Here is a 14,876-nt window from a genome sequence, read left to right as displayed (position 1 = left end):
TTGTTGGTTTGTCAGTGGCCCTTTGTCATTGTAGCAGAAGTATACCCACTGTGGACCTGGAAGATCCGTCCTGCTTCTGGCAGGCACATCTCCATCTTTTTCTCTCTCTGTCTCTCTCTCTCTCCATCTCTCTCTCTCTCATTGCTGCAGAGAATGAACAACAGACAGCCCAGTATTTTACCCTCCCCTCCTTTCTGCCCTGAGCAGTCTGCATTGGCTGACTGATTTCTTCTCCTTTTTAGAAGCTGGGGTGTGTGCTTCACTTATGGCACATGGTTTGGATTGGAAGCACATGCTTGTATGCAGCAGACCTACTGTGGCGGGTGAGTCACCTCCTTTCTCCTTTCATTTCTGGTTAGAAGGAAAGATTGGCAGTAGAAGAAACTTCTCATGAGCAGTTTAGGATAAAATCTTTTTCCTTGCTCTTCCAATCACTCTTTTGGCAAGGGTGGCTCTGAATTTCCATCCTTTTGCCTTTCTCCTCCTAGAGTGGCCTGTCAGGCAGTTTCCCGGGCTTGTGAGTTCTTAGTCTCCAAGCAGATGGAGGATGGTGGTTGGGGAGAGGACTTTGAGTCTTGTGAACAACGCAGATATGTCCAGAGCATTGCATCGCAGATCCATAACACCTGTTGGGCTCTCTTGGGACTCATGGCTGCTAGGTAAGAGCTTGCAGGATCCATTGCCTTTGGGTGTTGGTTGCTTCCCACAGAGGGAAGGGAGAAAGAAAGAAGGGAGGGAGGGAAAACAGCACAGCAATTTAGGGCTAGAAGGCTACTCAGAGGTCATCTAGTCCAACCCCCTGCTGCAACAGGAAACCTTACATTGTCTGGATTATTTTGGTGCCTCTAACAGAGAGAAAAATTGCCAGAAAGGAGAATGAGTTTACTAGGACAAGGCTGCCATGCAGAGGAAAGCAGAGATAGTCTTGACTTATGACTACAATTGAGGCCAAAGTTTTGGTTGCTAAGTAAGAGTGTTGTTAAGTGAGCTTCACCACATTTTACCCAATCCATGACATCTCCTGGTGAGTGACAGCAAGTTGGCCACACACACACAGTCACATGACCGCTAAGCCAAACCCACAAAATAAGCCACACCCACAAAATAGTTAGCAATTTTTTTTGAAACCCACTACTGGTCCACACAACCACTTCCAGTATAGGTGTTGTAATTGATTGTGCAAAACAGTATCCTTAGGATGTCTCCTGAAACAGAATTTTCTCCATAGTCTCACATCCACATTCAATTTTCTATAATTTCAAATAAAGTGTGCTGAGCTGTGAATAGAGTTTATCTGAAGACCTATTATACAACACAAGATCCTTCAGCAATGCCCTCAACCTTAAATATTTGCCATGAACTGGGTAACTAATCACAGGTCTCTGATGGAAATTCTAACAAGAGATTGGACTGGGTTTTTGTGCTTGGGGTACTGCAGCACATGGAAAAAGAGCTTTTCTGAACATAGATGTTTTCTCTGCTACCTTTTCTTTCTCTAAATTTAACTGCAAGTTAAGTTCCCTGAATCTGCTTGTAGCAGTTTTATAGGGAGCAAGTGGAGAAGAAGTGGAAGGTGGTGATGGTGATTTCTATCCTGCCTTTATGATGCACATTCAAGGAAATACACATTATGCTCTGACCTCCTCCTCTTGTCCTCTGTGGGATGAATTAGATTGGGAAAGAGTGACTGGCCCAGAGTCATCTAGCCAGCTTTCATGATTAACGGAGCACTAGAACTTACTGGCTTCCAGTTTCTCTCCAGCCTCTTAACTACTACATCAGATTGGTTCATTTTGCTTTGCAGGTATCCAGATGTTGGAGTTCTGGAAAAGGGAATTAAACTATTGATTGAGAAACAGCTGCCTAATGGGGACTGGCCACAGGTAAAATGTCTCTTTTTTCAGTTTACTTGTCTTTTGCTTAAAAGCATTGTGCCTCAATTACTTAGCCCTTATAATCATTCTCCCTGGATTTTTCAGCATCAAAAAAGTTCCTTTTCTGTTGCGCTGTAGGATTTACTTATATGTTTTTACTTATCCTCTGCACGCCATATCATCTAGGTCAGTGATGGTGAACCTATGGCACGCGTGCCACAGGTGGCACGCGGAGCCATTTGTCAGGGCACGCAAGGCACTGCCCTTTCAGCTGGCCAGTGCACATGCATGCGCTGGCCAGCTGAGTTTACCCTTTTTAAAGCCATTTTCACCCTCCCCATGCTCCAGAGGCTTTATAGGAGCCTGGGGAGAGCGAAAACAGCCTCCCCCGTCTCCCCGGAAGCCCTCTGGAGACCTCAGGAAGCCTCCGGACAGTCTCTGAAGCCTTTGGAGCGCTCAAAACGACCCTCCGAGCAAAGGGTCGTTTTGAGCGCTCCGAAGGCTTCAGGGACTGTCCGGAGGCTTCCCTGACGCCTCCGGAGGGCTTCCGAGTGGGCGGGGGAGGCTGTTTTCGCTCTCCCCAGGCTCCTATAAAGCCTCTGGAGCCTGGGGAGAGCGAAAAAAGCATGTAAAAATGGGAGGGGGAGCGCCTGTAGTGCGTGCATGCGCACTGGGGGTCGCGCATTGCATTATGGGTGCGGCACGCCCACACACGACCCCCCTGCACTCCCTCCACTTATGGCACGCGAGCCAAAAAAACTTCACCATCGCTGATCTAGGTGGTATATTTTTTCCCACTCTTAGGCTACTCTTGAGGAACTGCCATGCCAACAGTTTTTAATGCTTAAAAGGCTTCGTTCTCAAAGTTCTAGTCTCCTAGAAAGCAGATCTAATAAGCCACACCAGATAGATGGAAAGCAATAAGACTTTTATTTGCAAAAAAAAAAGATTGCCAAGAAGCAAGTTCCAAAATGGGCACATCCCTGCTTACAGTGGATTCCCATTTATGCAGGTTTGAAAATCATACATTGCCATGAACCAGTCACAGAAACACACATCACTGTAAACCAATCATTAAAAGTAACATCATGCACACATTTCAGAAGTAACATAGTTCAACCACAACTTACAAGGTTTGCTAAGACTTTTATCAATAATATTCCTACACTAAAAGCATTCCTGAGAACTTGGTACCTGGATCTTGTCCATCACCTTAATGGACAGCCATTCTTTTCTTTTTTTTTTGGCGTGACAGGAAAGTCTTTATTAAAAGAGTTTTGTACAAACAAATTTTCCCCCTTTTCACCCCCCCGCCATACAATATAAATCTCATACAAATGCTATACCCCCCCAACTCCCCCGCAAAAATTCACATTCAAATATTATACCAAACACTTTACCCCCTCCCCTCCCCCCATCTTAAAATAGATTACTCATAACCCCTCTCCTCCCAACAAACACTATATAAATTTCTCTTAAATTAATAATAACACATTGATCATTTTCTAAGCTAATTTAACATCTATAACTCTTAATATAAATTTCTCCTAGCCTAACAATGTTTCATTAGTCCCATCTTCTAATTTATTCATACATATATATATTTATTCATACATATATATAATGGACAGCCATTCTTGAGCAGGAAGGCAGATGGTCTGGCTTCCATCTATTGCTATTTTCCCTGCATAATAAGGCAGCTCAGTCAGTGGATAACCACACCATCCCCAAAGCTATTACTATATGCTAAATAATGATTAATATATGAATTAAAATACATTAAAGTGGGTTGTCCCCAAACTCTCATGAAGTTGCTGACATCATGCTTAAATATGGATGGAAAACAAAAAGCATCTGCCACTACTGCCTTTTACTTTGCAATAATATCATGGGTTCAGTTTTGATTTATTCTGATACCCTTCTTGGTTAAGTCCATTTCAACCGCAGCAAGTCCCTCCTTTTTGAATTCCTAAATTATCCGCAAAATATGCAGACTTTTTATTTTTTTGATATACAAGGCAAGTCAACTTGTTAGAAGCTTCCCGTATGTGGTCATGTATGTTAGTTGCAGGTGACTCGCATGTTTTATTTTCCTTTCCTGCAGGATCTTTTGGGCTATGAAATGCACAGGAAAGATGAGAGGGAAGCTTTACATTTTATTTCTTGTTTTGCTTACAGGAGAATAATGCAGGTGTATTTAACAAGACTTGTGCTATCAGCTACAGCTCCTATCGAAATGTCTTCCCCGTCTGGACCCTGGGGCGCTTTTCTTCCCTATATCCTGCCAGCCCCCTTTCAGGCAAATGCTCAACAAAGGCAATAAGAAATAGAAGGAAAGAACTGGCTGCAGAAATGACCAAAGACATAGTTTAGGATTTGCTGCTTCATTGTAACAATCTTGCAGTCTGTCTGAGATTCTTTTTGAGGCAGTAACTTGAGGCCAGTCAAAGGGACTCTTTTCCAAGGAACCAGTGAAGAGAGAAGTCAATGAAAACCTGCTGCTGCCCTGTTGGTTGTTGCTCCTTATAAAGTGTCTCTAAATTCTGCTACATTTGGAAGAAAAAAGCCCTAATCTGGCAAAAACAAACACATCTGAGGAAAAATGTAAATATGGAGTCTTGAAGGCTTGTGGAACTTTGTTCTTCTGACTGAGAGCTCCCCTCTCTTAAGTAGAAATAAGAGGAAAAACATTAGCCACCTTTATTCTGTCCAGTCATTTTTATGCCCTACTTGTGCATAACCCTAACCCTAAGATTTTTTCTCCTTCTTTCTTTTTTTAATATTTCTTAAGATATACCTACTTCGTTTTGCTACTTTCTTTCATCAATTTATCTATATTTCATCGCTGTGCACTATTTGTCTCCCCCCTTGAAGAGTTGGTTTTATTAAGATCCTTATTAGAAAAAAAATGAATTCTTTTTAAATGCTTGTCTTTTGTATATATGATCCAAATTTTCTGACTTTTCATTCATCATAGATTTGCTTTAATAAACAATAATTTTAAAAAATGTTTGTAATCTTTTATGTCCTTAGTTTTGGTTTTCAAGCTTTCCTCAGTTCTCTGAATTCATTATCAAAAAGATCATATTTGCATACAGCATGCTCAGGGGCTTCAGTCCTTCCTCTCCATCCATCTCCTCAGCAAGGCCCCCTAGAAGGGTGACTTCTCCTTCTCCCCCTATTTCTCCCAGATCATTCAGGGGTGTGTGTGTTGAGGATCTGGGAGAGGAAGGTTCCCAGGATTAGTTACCAGCAGCCCAGCTAGCCCCCAGAGGGCCCTCCTCCTGAGGGCCTTCAGAGGAAGATCTGGAAGATTTGGATTTGTTACCAGATAGTATTATGAGACTCATTTCTGCTGCCATTTCAAGAGGCATTTCCTCAGGCCTAGCCCAATGGGAACATCAACCTCAGAGACCATCCAGGCCTCTTATGACCTCCAGGCATAGATCCCCATCATCCTCTAGGGGTAGGGATCCTAGGCCCCCTTCCCCCTCTATAGTCAGCGAAGTTTCTGTTCTGGGGGAGGTGGCTCATCCAGAGTTGGGGTTCTCAGAGGATGAGGACCTAGTCATTCCCGAATCACCCGCCTTCCCACGTCTCTTTCCTCCTCCGGCCTTCAAGCCTCTCCTACACAAGGCCAAAAAGACTACTCAAATTGGCATGGGGGCTCCCCCAGTCTCGCAACATAGGGATCCAAATTTGGCCATGTTCATAAATCCCAACATGGACAAGGAGGAGGAGATTCGAGCTCCTCCCTTGTTTCTGGAAGTGGTCAGGAACCAATGGTCCCGGCCTTCCTCCCTACCTAACACTGGGAGCAATGATAGGCTCTATTATAATATGGAACAGGCTTTCGCCCAGGCTCTTCAGCTTCCCACTGTGGACCCCCCCCCCCGGTCGCTCTTCTCACCAACGCCTCCACAGTGGTGTCGGGCGACATGGTAGACAAACTAATGCCGGAGGATAAGTGGGCAGAGCTCACCCTCTGCAAAACCTTTAACGCTTTGGCCTGGGCCATCAAATCTGCTGCTGCAGTGTCTTATTTTAATCGCACTACGGTCATGTGGCTACACCAACTGCAAGACCGTATCCCACTGCAGAATGAGCGTCTTCACCAAAACCTCTCCAAAATCATTTCAGCTGTCCAGTTCTCTGCAGATGCCACTCTAGATTCTATAAAATTTGTGTCTAGAGCTTTGGCCACCTCAGTTACCTCGAGGCGTCTTCTGTGGCTTCGCAATTGATCCAAATGGAACTTGGCAGCAGCCCCGTTCTCTGGTCCCAATCTCTTTGGAGCTCCACTTGATCCCCTCCTTGTGGAGAATAGGGATAAGAAGAAGGTCCTCCCCTCTAACTCTAAGAAGTCGGACTCCCATCCGTTTTCATACCGAAAGCCTTCTGCCTCTTCCTCTTCTTACTTCAGGGCCCCTGACCAGGATCACCAACAACAACGCTTTGCCCTGTATAGATATGATAGACAGTCAGAGGCCCTTCTACCAGGACAGGAATAGGTATCAGGGGCAGTCCAAACGGCCCTTTCGAAGGAGGGGCGGCCATCCCTTCTGCAGGGGGAAATGACTCCAATCCAAGTCAACCCATAGGTGGCCGCCTGGCACTCTTCGCGGATCAGTGGGACCAGATAACATCAGATGCCTGGGTCAGGTCAACAGTCAGGGACGGCCTCCAGCTCAAATTTCTGTCCCCTCCCCCGATGCTCTTCAGGACCTTCCCTTCGTCCAGGGATCCAGAGCGGCGACGCCTAATGCTCCTGGCAATTCAACACCTGCTGGACGTTCGGGCAATTGATCCAGTTCCCCCAGAGGAACAGGGGTTAGGTATGTACTCCAAACTTTTTGTTGTCCCGAAGAACTCTGGGGGATGGAGGGCTATTCTGGAACTGAAGTGCCTCAATTCCTTCCTGGTCTACAGGAGATTCAAAATTTCTTCCCTCACGTCCATTCTCCTGGGGATCCGGCGGGGGGACTTCATGGCCTCAATAGACCTGACAGAGGCATACCTGCACATACCGATTCAGCCAGCCCATCGCAAATTTCTCCGATTCTCTCACAGGGGTCAGTACAGGGATCTCCCATTCGGCCTAGCCTCTGCTCCCCGCATGTTCACGAAGGTCCTGCCTGTCAGGGTGTAAATTTCAGCCCTGTATTTAACGAGGGATGAACCGTGGCTTCTTCTTGAAGTATACTTGATAATTAAGCAAAATAAACCAGAGATATATTCTAAGAAACACATTTTATTGTAAAGAAAGTAAAAACAAAACTTACTAGCTAAATGATTACATTTTGGCCTACCATCTTGGCAGGCAAACAAAAGACAAAGAAAGTGAAATAATAATGATGAAGGAATGTGGAAGAATGTGTATACATGCATAGTTGAGTTTAGTGATAAGAGTCAGATCAGTCTACCGCATGTCTTAGAATCTAAACACACTGGCAAACAAAAAATGCAGTGACACTGGCGGCATTAGCGGCTCACCTGTGCTTTCTCCCGGTGAGATTCCATTGCTACCTCGATGCCGTGTTAGTCCTAGCCCAGTCAAGGAGCCAGGCCATTCACGACCTCTCCGTCACCATCAGAGCTCTATAGTCCCTAGGGTTTTCCATCAACAGTCATCTGTCTCCCTCCTTGAGAATCCTCCAGAGCACCTGACAAGCCTTCAATCCCTAGCATGACACGTCCGCACAAGTCGGTCAGCTTTCATCCTGACCTTTGCCCGCCTGATGGGCAAGATGGTGTCGTGCATCGGGATTGTTCCGTGGGCCTGGCTACACTCCTGGATGATTCAGTGGGTGCTCATTCCATTCCAACAACAGCGCATGAGCAATTCATCGCGCTCAATTCGTCTGTCTCCAGGTCTCCGTTGGTCCCTGAGATGGTGGCTATCTCCGGCCTTGAACCGCGGAGCGGAATTTTGGGAACCAGAACGCACAATCATCACGACAGAGGCGAGTCTCTTTGGCTAGGGAGCCATGATAAACACCAGCATAGAGCAGGGTCGATGGTCCAGATCCAACCTGCGCCACAATATCAATTGGCTGGAACTGAAGGTGGCTCGCCTGGCCCTTCTCCACTTCCGGGACTCATTATCCAACCATCACGTACTGCTTCTGATGGACAATGTGGCTGCGAAGGCCCACATAAATCATGGGGGGGGGGGGGACACACTCCAGGAACCTATGGCTGGAAGCCCAGAAGCTCGGGCTCTGGGTGGAGAAAAACCTAGCTTCTATCGTGTCGGAACACATCTCGGGCATCTCCAACCACCAGGCCCACTGGTTGAGTTGAGCGACGGTCGACCACAGCGAGTGGCAACTGATTCCAGAACTTTTCAACAAGATCTGCCTTCACTTTGGCACTTCACTGGTGGACCTATTCGCCAGCCCATCCAATACCCAACTGCCCAGGTTCTTCTCCCGCTTCCCAGCTCGCAATGCAGAGAACACAGACGCTTTCCGAAGTCCGTGGCCTCCGGGCCTCCTTTACACCTTTCCTCCCCTCCCTCTTGTTCAGGGGACCCTAAGGAAGATTGTCTTAGAGGGGGCCCACATCATCTTGGCGGTACCATTCTGGCTGAGGCGACCCTGGTTCGCGGATCTAGTCCAGTTGTCCATCTCGCTCCCCTGGAGGATTCCCCAGGAGGAGGTCATTCTGTGCCAGGGGGTCTTGCTGCATCCGGAGCCCCAGTGGCTCCAGCTGACCGCCTGGCACTTGAGCGGCGCCTCCTAAGGGCTGAAAACTTGTCGGCTAAGGTCATCTCCACAATTGAAGCTGCTAGGCGCCCTTCAACCACGCACATTTACAATTCAACGTGGTCAATGTTCTTCTCCTGGTGCAAGAGATTCCACATCTCACCACCCAAGGCCCAGGTTCTCGAGTTCTTACAACACGGGTTAGATAGGGGTCTCTCACATAATACCTTACGGAGACAGGCGGCCGCTCTCTCCTTAGTCCTGGCGGGTGAGGGTCGGTTGTCCTTAGCCCAGTCAAGAAGTTCCTAAAAGGGGCGGTAAACCTGTGTCCTCCCCCTGTCCATAGATTCCACACATGGCATCTTCCCTTAGTACTTAGGGCTCTCACGGGGGGCCCCTTTGAACCGTCCATCTTAGGTTTCTCACCTTAAAGGTGGCCTTTCTCATCGCCATCACCTTGGCTAGACGGATTTCAGAGTTGGGGGCCCTATCCTCTAAGGAGGACCTGTGTCAATTTCAACAAGACAGGGTAGTCCTAAGACTCGAACCAACCTTCCTCCCTAAGGTTAACTCCATGTTCCACAGATCACAGGAACTCATTCTCCCTAACTTCTGTCCCTCTCCCTCTCATGAGAGGGAAGTCATCTGGCACTGCCTGGATGTTCGTCGCACCTTACACATCTATCTAAGGCGGACATCCTCCTTCAGGCGGTCAGAAGCCCTGTTCGTGTCTTTTCAACCTAGCACGATGGGCGCCAGAGTCTCCTCCGCTACCATTGGGAGGTGGCTGAGGCAGGCTATTAAGGAGGCCTACGAGGCCTCACATCAGGTTCCACCTCAGAGGATTACGGCCCATTCCACCAGGAGAGCGGCTACCACTGCCGCCTGGGCCACCAGGGCTCCACTAGAGGATATCTGCAGGGTGGCCACTTGGGCATCTCCATCCCCCTTTATCAGACATTACCGTCTGGATCACTTCTCTTTGGCGGACGTGGCCTTTGGCCACAGGGTACTCCAACAGGTAGTGACCTTCCCTCCCTGGGGATCAACTTCCCACCCTGGGACCTAGCTTGGGTAAGTCCCAGTTGTAGCCCCTCCTGCCGAAGCTACAGGAAAAAGAATGTTGGTCCTTACCTGAATGATTCTTTTCTGTAGCGTAGGCAGGAGGGGCTACATCCCGCCCATTGTCTTGATCAGTAGGGGTCGGGGCGGTCGGGAATGTATCTGTGTGTGTCTTGGTTTTCCTTACATACCGCTCGCAGCTTTTCCATTCGACCTCATGAAACTGGGAGCCAGGAGGAAAAGGAAGTTACTTAAGAAAAACTCCTCAGTCTCTGGACCAATCAGGTTGTAACTAAACCCAGTTGTAGCCCCTCCTGCCTACGCTACAGAAAAGAATCATTCAGGTAAGGACCAATGTTCTTTTCTTTCAAAGAAAGAAAGATAGAAAAAGAAAGTGGGAGAGAGAGATGAAAAAAAGAAAAAGAGAGAGAGACAAAAGGAAGAAAGGAAAGAAAGAAAGAAAAAGAAAGAAGGAAGGAAAAGAAAAAGAAAGACAACTTATGACCACAATTGAGCCCAAAATTTGGTTGCTAAGCAAGAGCATTGTTAAGTGAGTTGTCAGGCCTGTAGTTATGTTTCTTTTAGGATCTTTGGCCTGCCACACTTTCTAATATTTTCCTATGCTGTTTCATTATTGTAGTAGTTGGGAGGAGGGAATAGAAAGGAGTAGAATTATGGAATGTATTGTTGTCATTCTTTTCTAGAAGCTCAAGATCATCTTTTGTCTCTGCACCTCGACACCTGACCGGAAGCAGAAGGGTGTAGATGCCAGCGTGGAAAAAGAAGATTGGACCATGTGATGGATTATGGGTGTGAGGATAAGATCATGAACTTTCAACTGGGTGGAATCCCAGGAAGCAAATCAGATTTGGGATTTCATAGCACAATGCCAACATGTCTGTCTTATTAAATTGGAGTTTTAAGGATAGCTCTGCCTTGAATTCTGATTTAATTCTGCATGATATTTGGAACGCTGACATGAGTTTCACCACATTTTCCAAGTTGGCCACACCCACCCAGTCACATGACTGCCAAGCCACTCCCACACTTACAGAATAGGTTCTAAAAAATTTTGAACATACATACATACATACATAGCACAGAATGGAATCTGAAGTCTCAGGCAAAAAAGTAGTCTTTTAACTTACATTAGGCAATTCAGGTTCTGAATATTTCAGAATTGGGGAGGGGAACTTGGTTGAAAATAGAAAATAAACAGCATTATGATTAAGCACAGCTGTAGAATATCTTTAGCATAGTTGCTCACAAGCAGATAATTTACATAACTTGCATAAATAACAACAATAAAATCCCTTCTTTGTATTCTGAAAGAACATTCTATTCTATAGTCTTGTACAAACACATATTTTTGGAGTTTGAATATTTCACAAAGATAATCTAGACCAGGGGTGTCAAACTCGATTTCACTGAGGGCCGCATCAGGGTTGTGTTTGATTTGGGGAGGGGGAGGGATGGGGGGCGTGGCCAGGGTGGGCATGGTCAGCTTGACGTCACTCATGTTGGGGCTGCCTGTGGCAGTTCAAGCATTCTGCCAATGAAAATGGACTCCTGAGTTCCATTTTTGGCTGAAGTGTCCTGCAATCTTCTGCCAGTGAAAACAGAGCTCAGGAGGGCCACGCGCAGCCTTGCAAGCTCCGTTTTCACTGGCAGAGTTACTGCGGGCCAGGCCTTTGCTGTTTCCAGGGCGGCCCCATGGGCCAGATCTAACCACCCTGCGGGCCACATCTAAGCACCCCTGGGCCAGATCTGGGCCCCAGGCCTTTTAGTTTGAAACCGCTGATTTAGTCTAACCCTCTGCAATGTGCAGGAAAACCAAATAAAACGTAGTCTTGTGTTTGTTCCCAAACTATATTATTCAGATTATTATTTTCTCATTGCCAATGTGTGCTAAGCAGACTTCGAGTTGCTTATACATACTGTAGAATCTGGCCTAGCTGTAGCTGTATACATTTTGTATTTATGATTTGTATTAGAAGAACAATTGTCTTACCAACTGTCTTTCTTGGAGTCTTGTGGGAGGGTCCAGGAATGGGTATTATCACTGCCCAGAGACTGAATTAGAATTGAAGTCACACCTCTCTGCTCTCTCTGCTTGGCTCCAGTATTCATGAGGTCTTAGCTCCATTGGGATACCTGGAGAGGTAAGGTTAGAAGACACACCTCCCCCTCCCAGGTCACTTTCTGTCTCAGGTCAACAGGATCTATCCTATCTGACTTGGGTCACTAAGAACCTACAAATCAGGTGGGGCTTGGACCCTCCCACAAGACTCTGAGGAAGACAGTTCAGGTAAGACCAACTGTTCTTCTCTGGAGTAGCTTGTGGGAGGGTCCAGGAATGGGACATACCAAAGCTGGCATCCTAGGGTGGGAATCTACTGGTCCTGAGATCCTGAGATGTCTTAACACCCTTTGTAGCACCCTTCGCCCAAAGAATACCCCAGCTGATATGTAAGCTCCCAGCTGGTAATGCTTTATGAAGGGCGATGGAGATGCCCATGTAGTCACCCTAAAGATGTCCTTAATTGGAGCCTGAGTCAATCAAACCGCTGAGGTGGCAGCACTACTGGTGGAATGTACAGTAATGCCTGCTGACACAGAAAGGCTCTGAACCTCATAAGCCCTGACTATGGCAGTCCTTATCCACTTACCTATAGTAGAAGGAGTAACCCTTTCCACCATTGTGAAAGGCTGGAAGGAAACAAAAAGTGCTTCCGTTTTCCTGATGGTCGAGGTGCACTTCAAATAGATGCGCAGAGCCCTCCTAATGTCTAGGTGATGCCATAAACGCTCCCTCTCCCTGGAGGGTTCTGGACAAAAATCAGAAATCACCACCTCCTGAGCCCTATGAAAGGGGGATAAGGCACTGATCTCCAAAATGCATGTAGCAGAGGTAACCACCACCAAGAATACCACCTTAAGGATCAAGAGTTGGAGATTAACTGACCATAATGGCTCAAACGGTTCCCCAGTTAGAGACTGAAGGACTGTGGATAGGTCCCAGGAGGGAAACCTATGAACTACTGGGTGGTCTAATGTTGGCAGCACCCCTACAAAACCTCTTGATGACCGGATGGTGAGCCAGCGAACGTTCCCCTAGTCCATCAAGCACTATGGTCAGGGCAGCCACCTGCCTACAAGTTGTGCTTTGTGAAAGATCCCTATCTAACCCATCCCGAAGGAATTCCATGTCACTGCGTTAATTGGTTTGCCAACTTGTGCTTATATTCTGAGTTATACAGTAGACTGAACTGTTTCTAATCTGACAATGATTAATGCGCATGTCAGACATAATACGTCACACATTCTTTCCTTTCCTTCTGATCTTCCGTTCGCCTGCCAAGAGGACGCAGGCACATAACTCTGCCAAAATGTAGTTAATTGAGTTAGCAAGATTAGTATTTTATTTTATTTTATATTAAAGTGTTTTTTATTAGAATATGCTCCGGGTTTTATTTCTGCTTATTTGGAAATATACTGCTAGGAGAGCCAACGGTCCACGCCTCATTAATTCAGGGTGAAACTTCCCCTGACAATAATGGTAGCAAGAGGATGGTTTTATATATATGGCTTTTTCCTTGTTAGCTATTTCCAACAGATAAGCGTAATAGGCCAATTAGAAAGGATGATTTACGATCGACTGAAGACCGATTCAAATCCTCTTTAACAATGCCGAAGAAAAAGAAAATGCCTGAAAGACCTTTTTTTCTTTTTTTTTGCCTAGTCCCTTTCCCTTTTACTAAAGGCAGCGCTTTAAGGGGCTAGGGACTGGATACATTTTAACACTGCCATCTAGCGGACTTTGAAACATTATTACTAATTCCTACTGCTGGGACTATTTTGAGAAAAAACCTCCTTCTCAAGGTCAAGACCTGATAAGAGGCAAGAAGTACAGCTGTTTATTGCAGACTGTTTCTTGTGGAGCTTTAAGGTCTAGAAACTTATCTTGGAAGACTTATAAGAGAAAATTGGAGTGACTTTGGAAACTACATCGAGTGTTTATACTATTCTGCTGGGGATGTGATGATTTTTCCTTTTCCTGGTTGGTGCATGTGCTGTTTGTCACACTCTAAATCTCTTTTTTCTTTTTTCCCGAAGTCCTGAAGCCTGGAAGCGCTGAATAATTTTTTTTCCTGGTCCTTAAATTTTTCCTTTTTTTCTCTTCTTTTTGAAATAACAGAGATACCATTTTTTCTTTCTCTCCTCCCACTCCCTTCATCTACCCTTATCTTTCTTATACAGATTGCTTTTTTCTTTCTTTTCTTGCCCCTCTCTTTCTTCTACCTCTTTTCCGTATCCTTTATTATATTTCCCATATTCTGTGCTCTCTATTTTAATCTTGATCTCTCTGCTTATTACTTTTATCTAACTACTATATACTCTTTCTCCCTTTCTCCTTCTCCCTTCCTCTTTTCTTCTTATTATCTTCTCTTTCTCCTAGTGTTTATTGCAATTGGATTGAACTACAAAACGAAGAAGAAGAAGAAGAAGAAGAAGAAGAAGAAGAAGAAGAAGAAGAAGAAGAAGAAGAGAGAATAAATTAGCAAGATGAGTAGAAAGCCAACACCAGTGGGCTCTACAACAACAACAACCCCTGCCTCCTCACCGGCAGGAGGACAAAGATCAATACAATCTATGATCCAACAGGAAAAAGAGAAGACCATATCGTTAGATTCAATTATGCAATCAATACAGAAACTACAAACAAGCTCCGATGAAAAATTGGATACACTTATAAAGAAAATGGGCAATATGGAAATGAAGATGGAGAACATAGAAAAAAAAACACATGAAGCAGAGAGAAATATAAAAGATATACAACAGTGGGTCAAAAAACAAGAAGAGGATATGCAAAAAATTGCTGAAAGAGAGAAGCAAAGAGAGAAGAGGGATGAAGAATTTGATTCTAGATTGAGTGAAGTGGAAACAGAAAGCAGTGCAATAATCGGATGGGAGATGGAGCATTCCGAATATTTTCTGAGGTTTCAAAATATAGCAGAAGAAAAGGGAGAAAATCTGCCACAAATAACATCTGAAATTCTCATAGAAATATTAGAGATACCTGAAGAGAAGATACTGGATGGTATAGATGAGACATTTTGAGTTAATACAAGATGTGCAACGAGAAACTCCCTCCCAAGGGAAGTCCACGTAAGATTTACTAAAAAAGCATTAAAACTACAAATTCTGCAAAATACAAGAGATAAAAAACTGG

At 45.4% G+C, this 14,876-nt stretch overlaps 1 protein-coding gene across 4 annotated transcripts in view; it reads left to right on the top strand.

Annotated features, from left to right (window-relative positions):
* LSS (lanosterol synthase) overlaps positions 1-4,882 on the top strand; it is a 72,393-nt gene extending 67,511 nt beyond the window's left edge. For all 4 annotated transcript variants that reach the window (XM_081944016.1, XM_081944014.1, XM_081944013.1 and 1 more), the window contains exons 19-22: positions 243-323; positions 489-659; positions 1,805-1,883; positions 4,053-4,882. In XM_081944016.1, the coding sequence (XP_081800142.1) occupies positions 243-323; positions 489-659; positions 1,805-1,883; positions 4,053-4,247 (526 nt within the window). In that variant the 3' untranslated portion in view covers positions 4,248-4,882. The remainder of the gene's footprint in view (positions 1-242; positions 324-488; positions 660-1,804; positions 1,884-4,052) is intronic.
* The last annotated feature ends 9,994 nt before the right edge of the window (positions 4,883-14,876 follow it).

Source organism: Natrix helvetica (genome assembly GCF_964273705.1).
Source record: "Natrix helvetica genome assembly, chromosome: 2".
NCBI classification, from domain to species: domain Eukaryota; kingdom Metazoa; phylum Chordata; class Lepidosauria; order Squamata; family Natricidae; genus Natrix; species Natrix helvetica.
The sequence above is the reverse complement of the archived record's forward strand: the minus strand, read 5'-3'. Positions and strand labels throughout refer to the sequence as shown.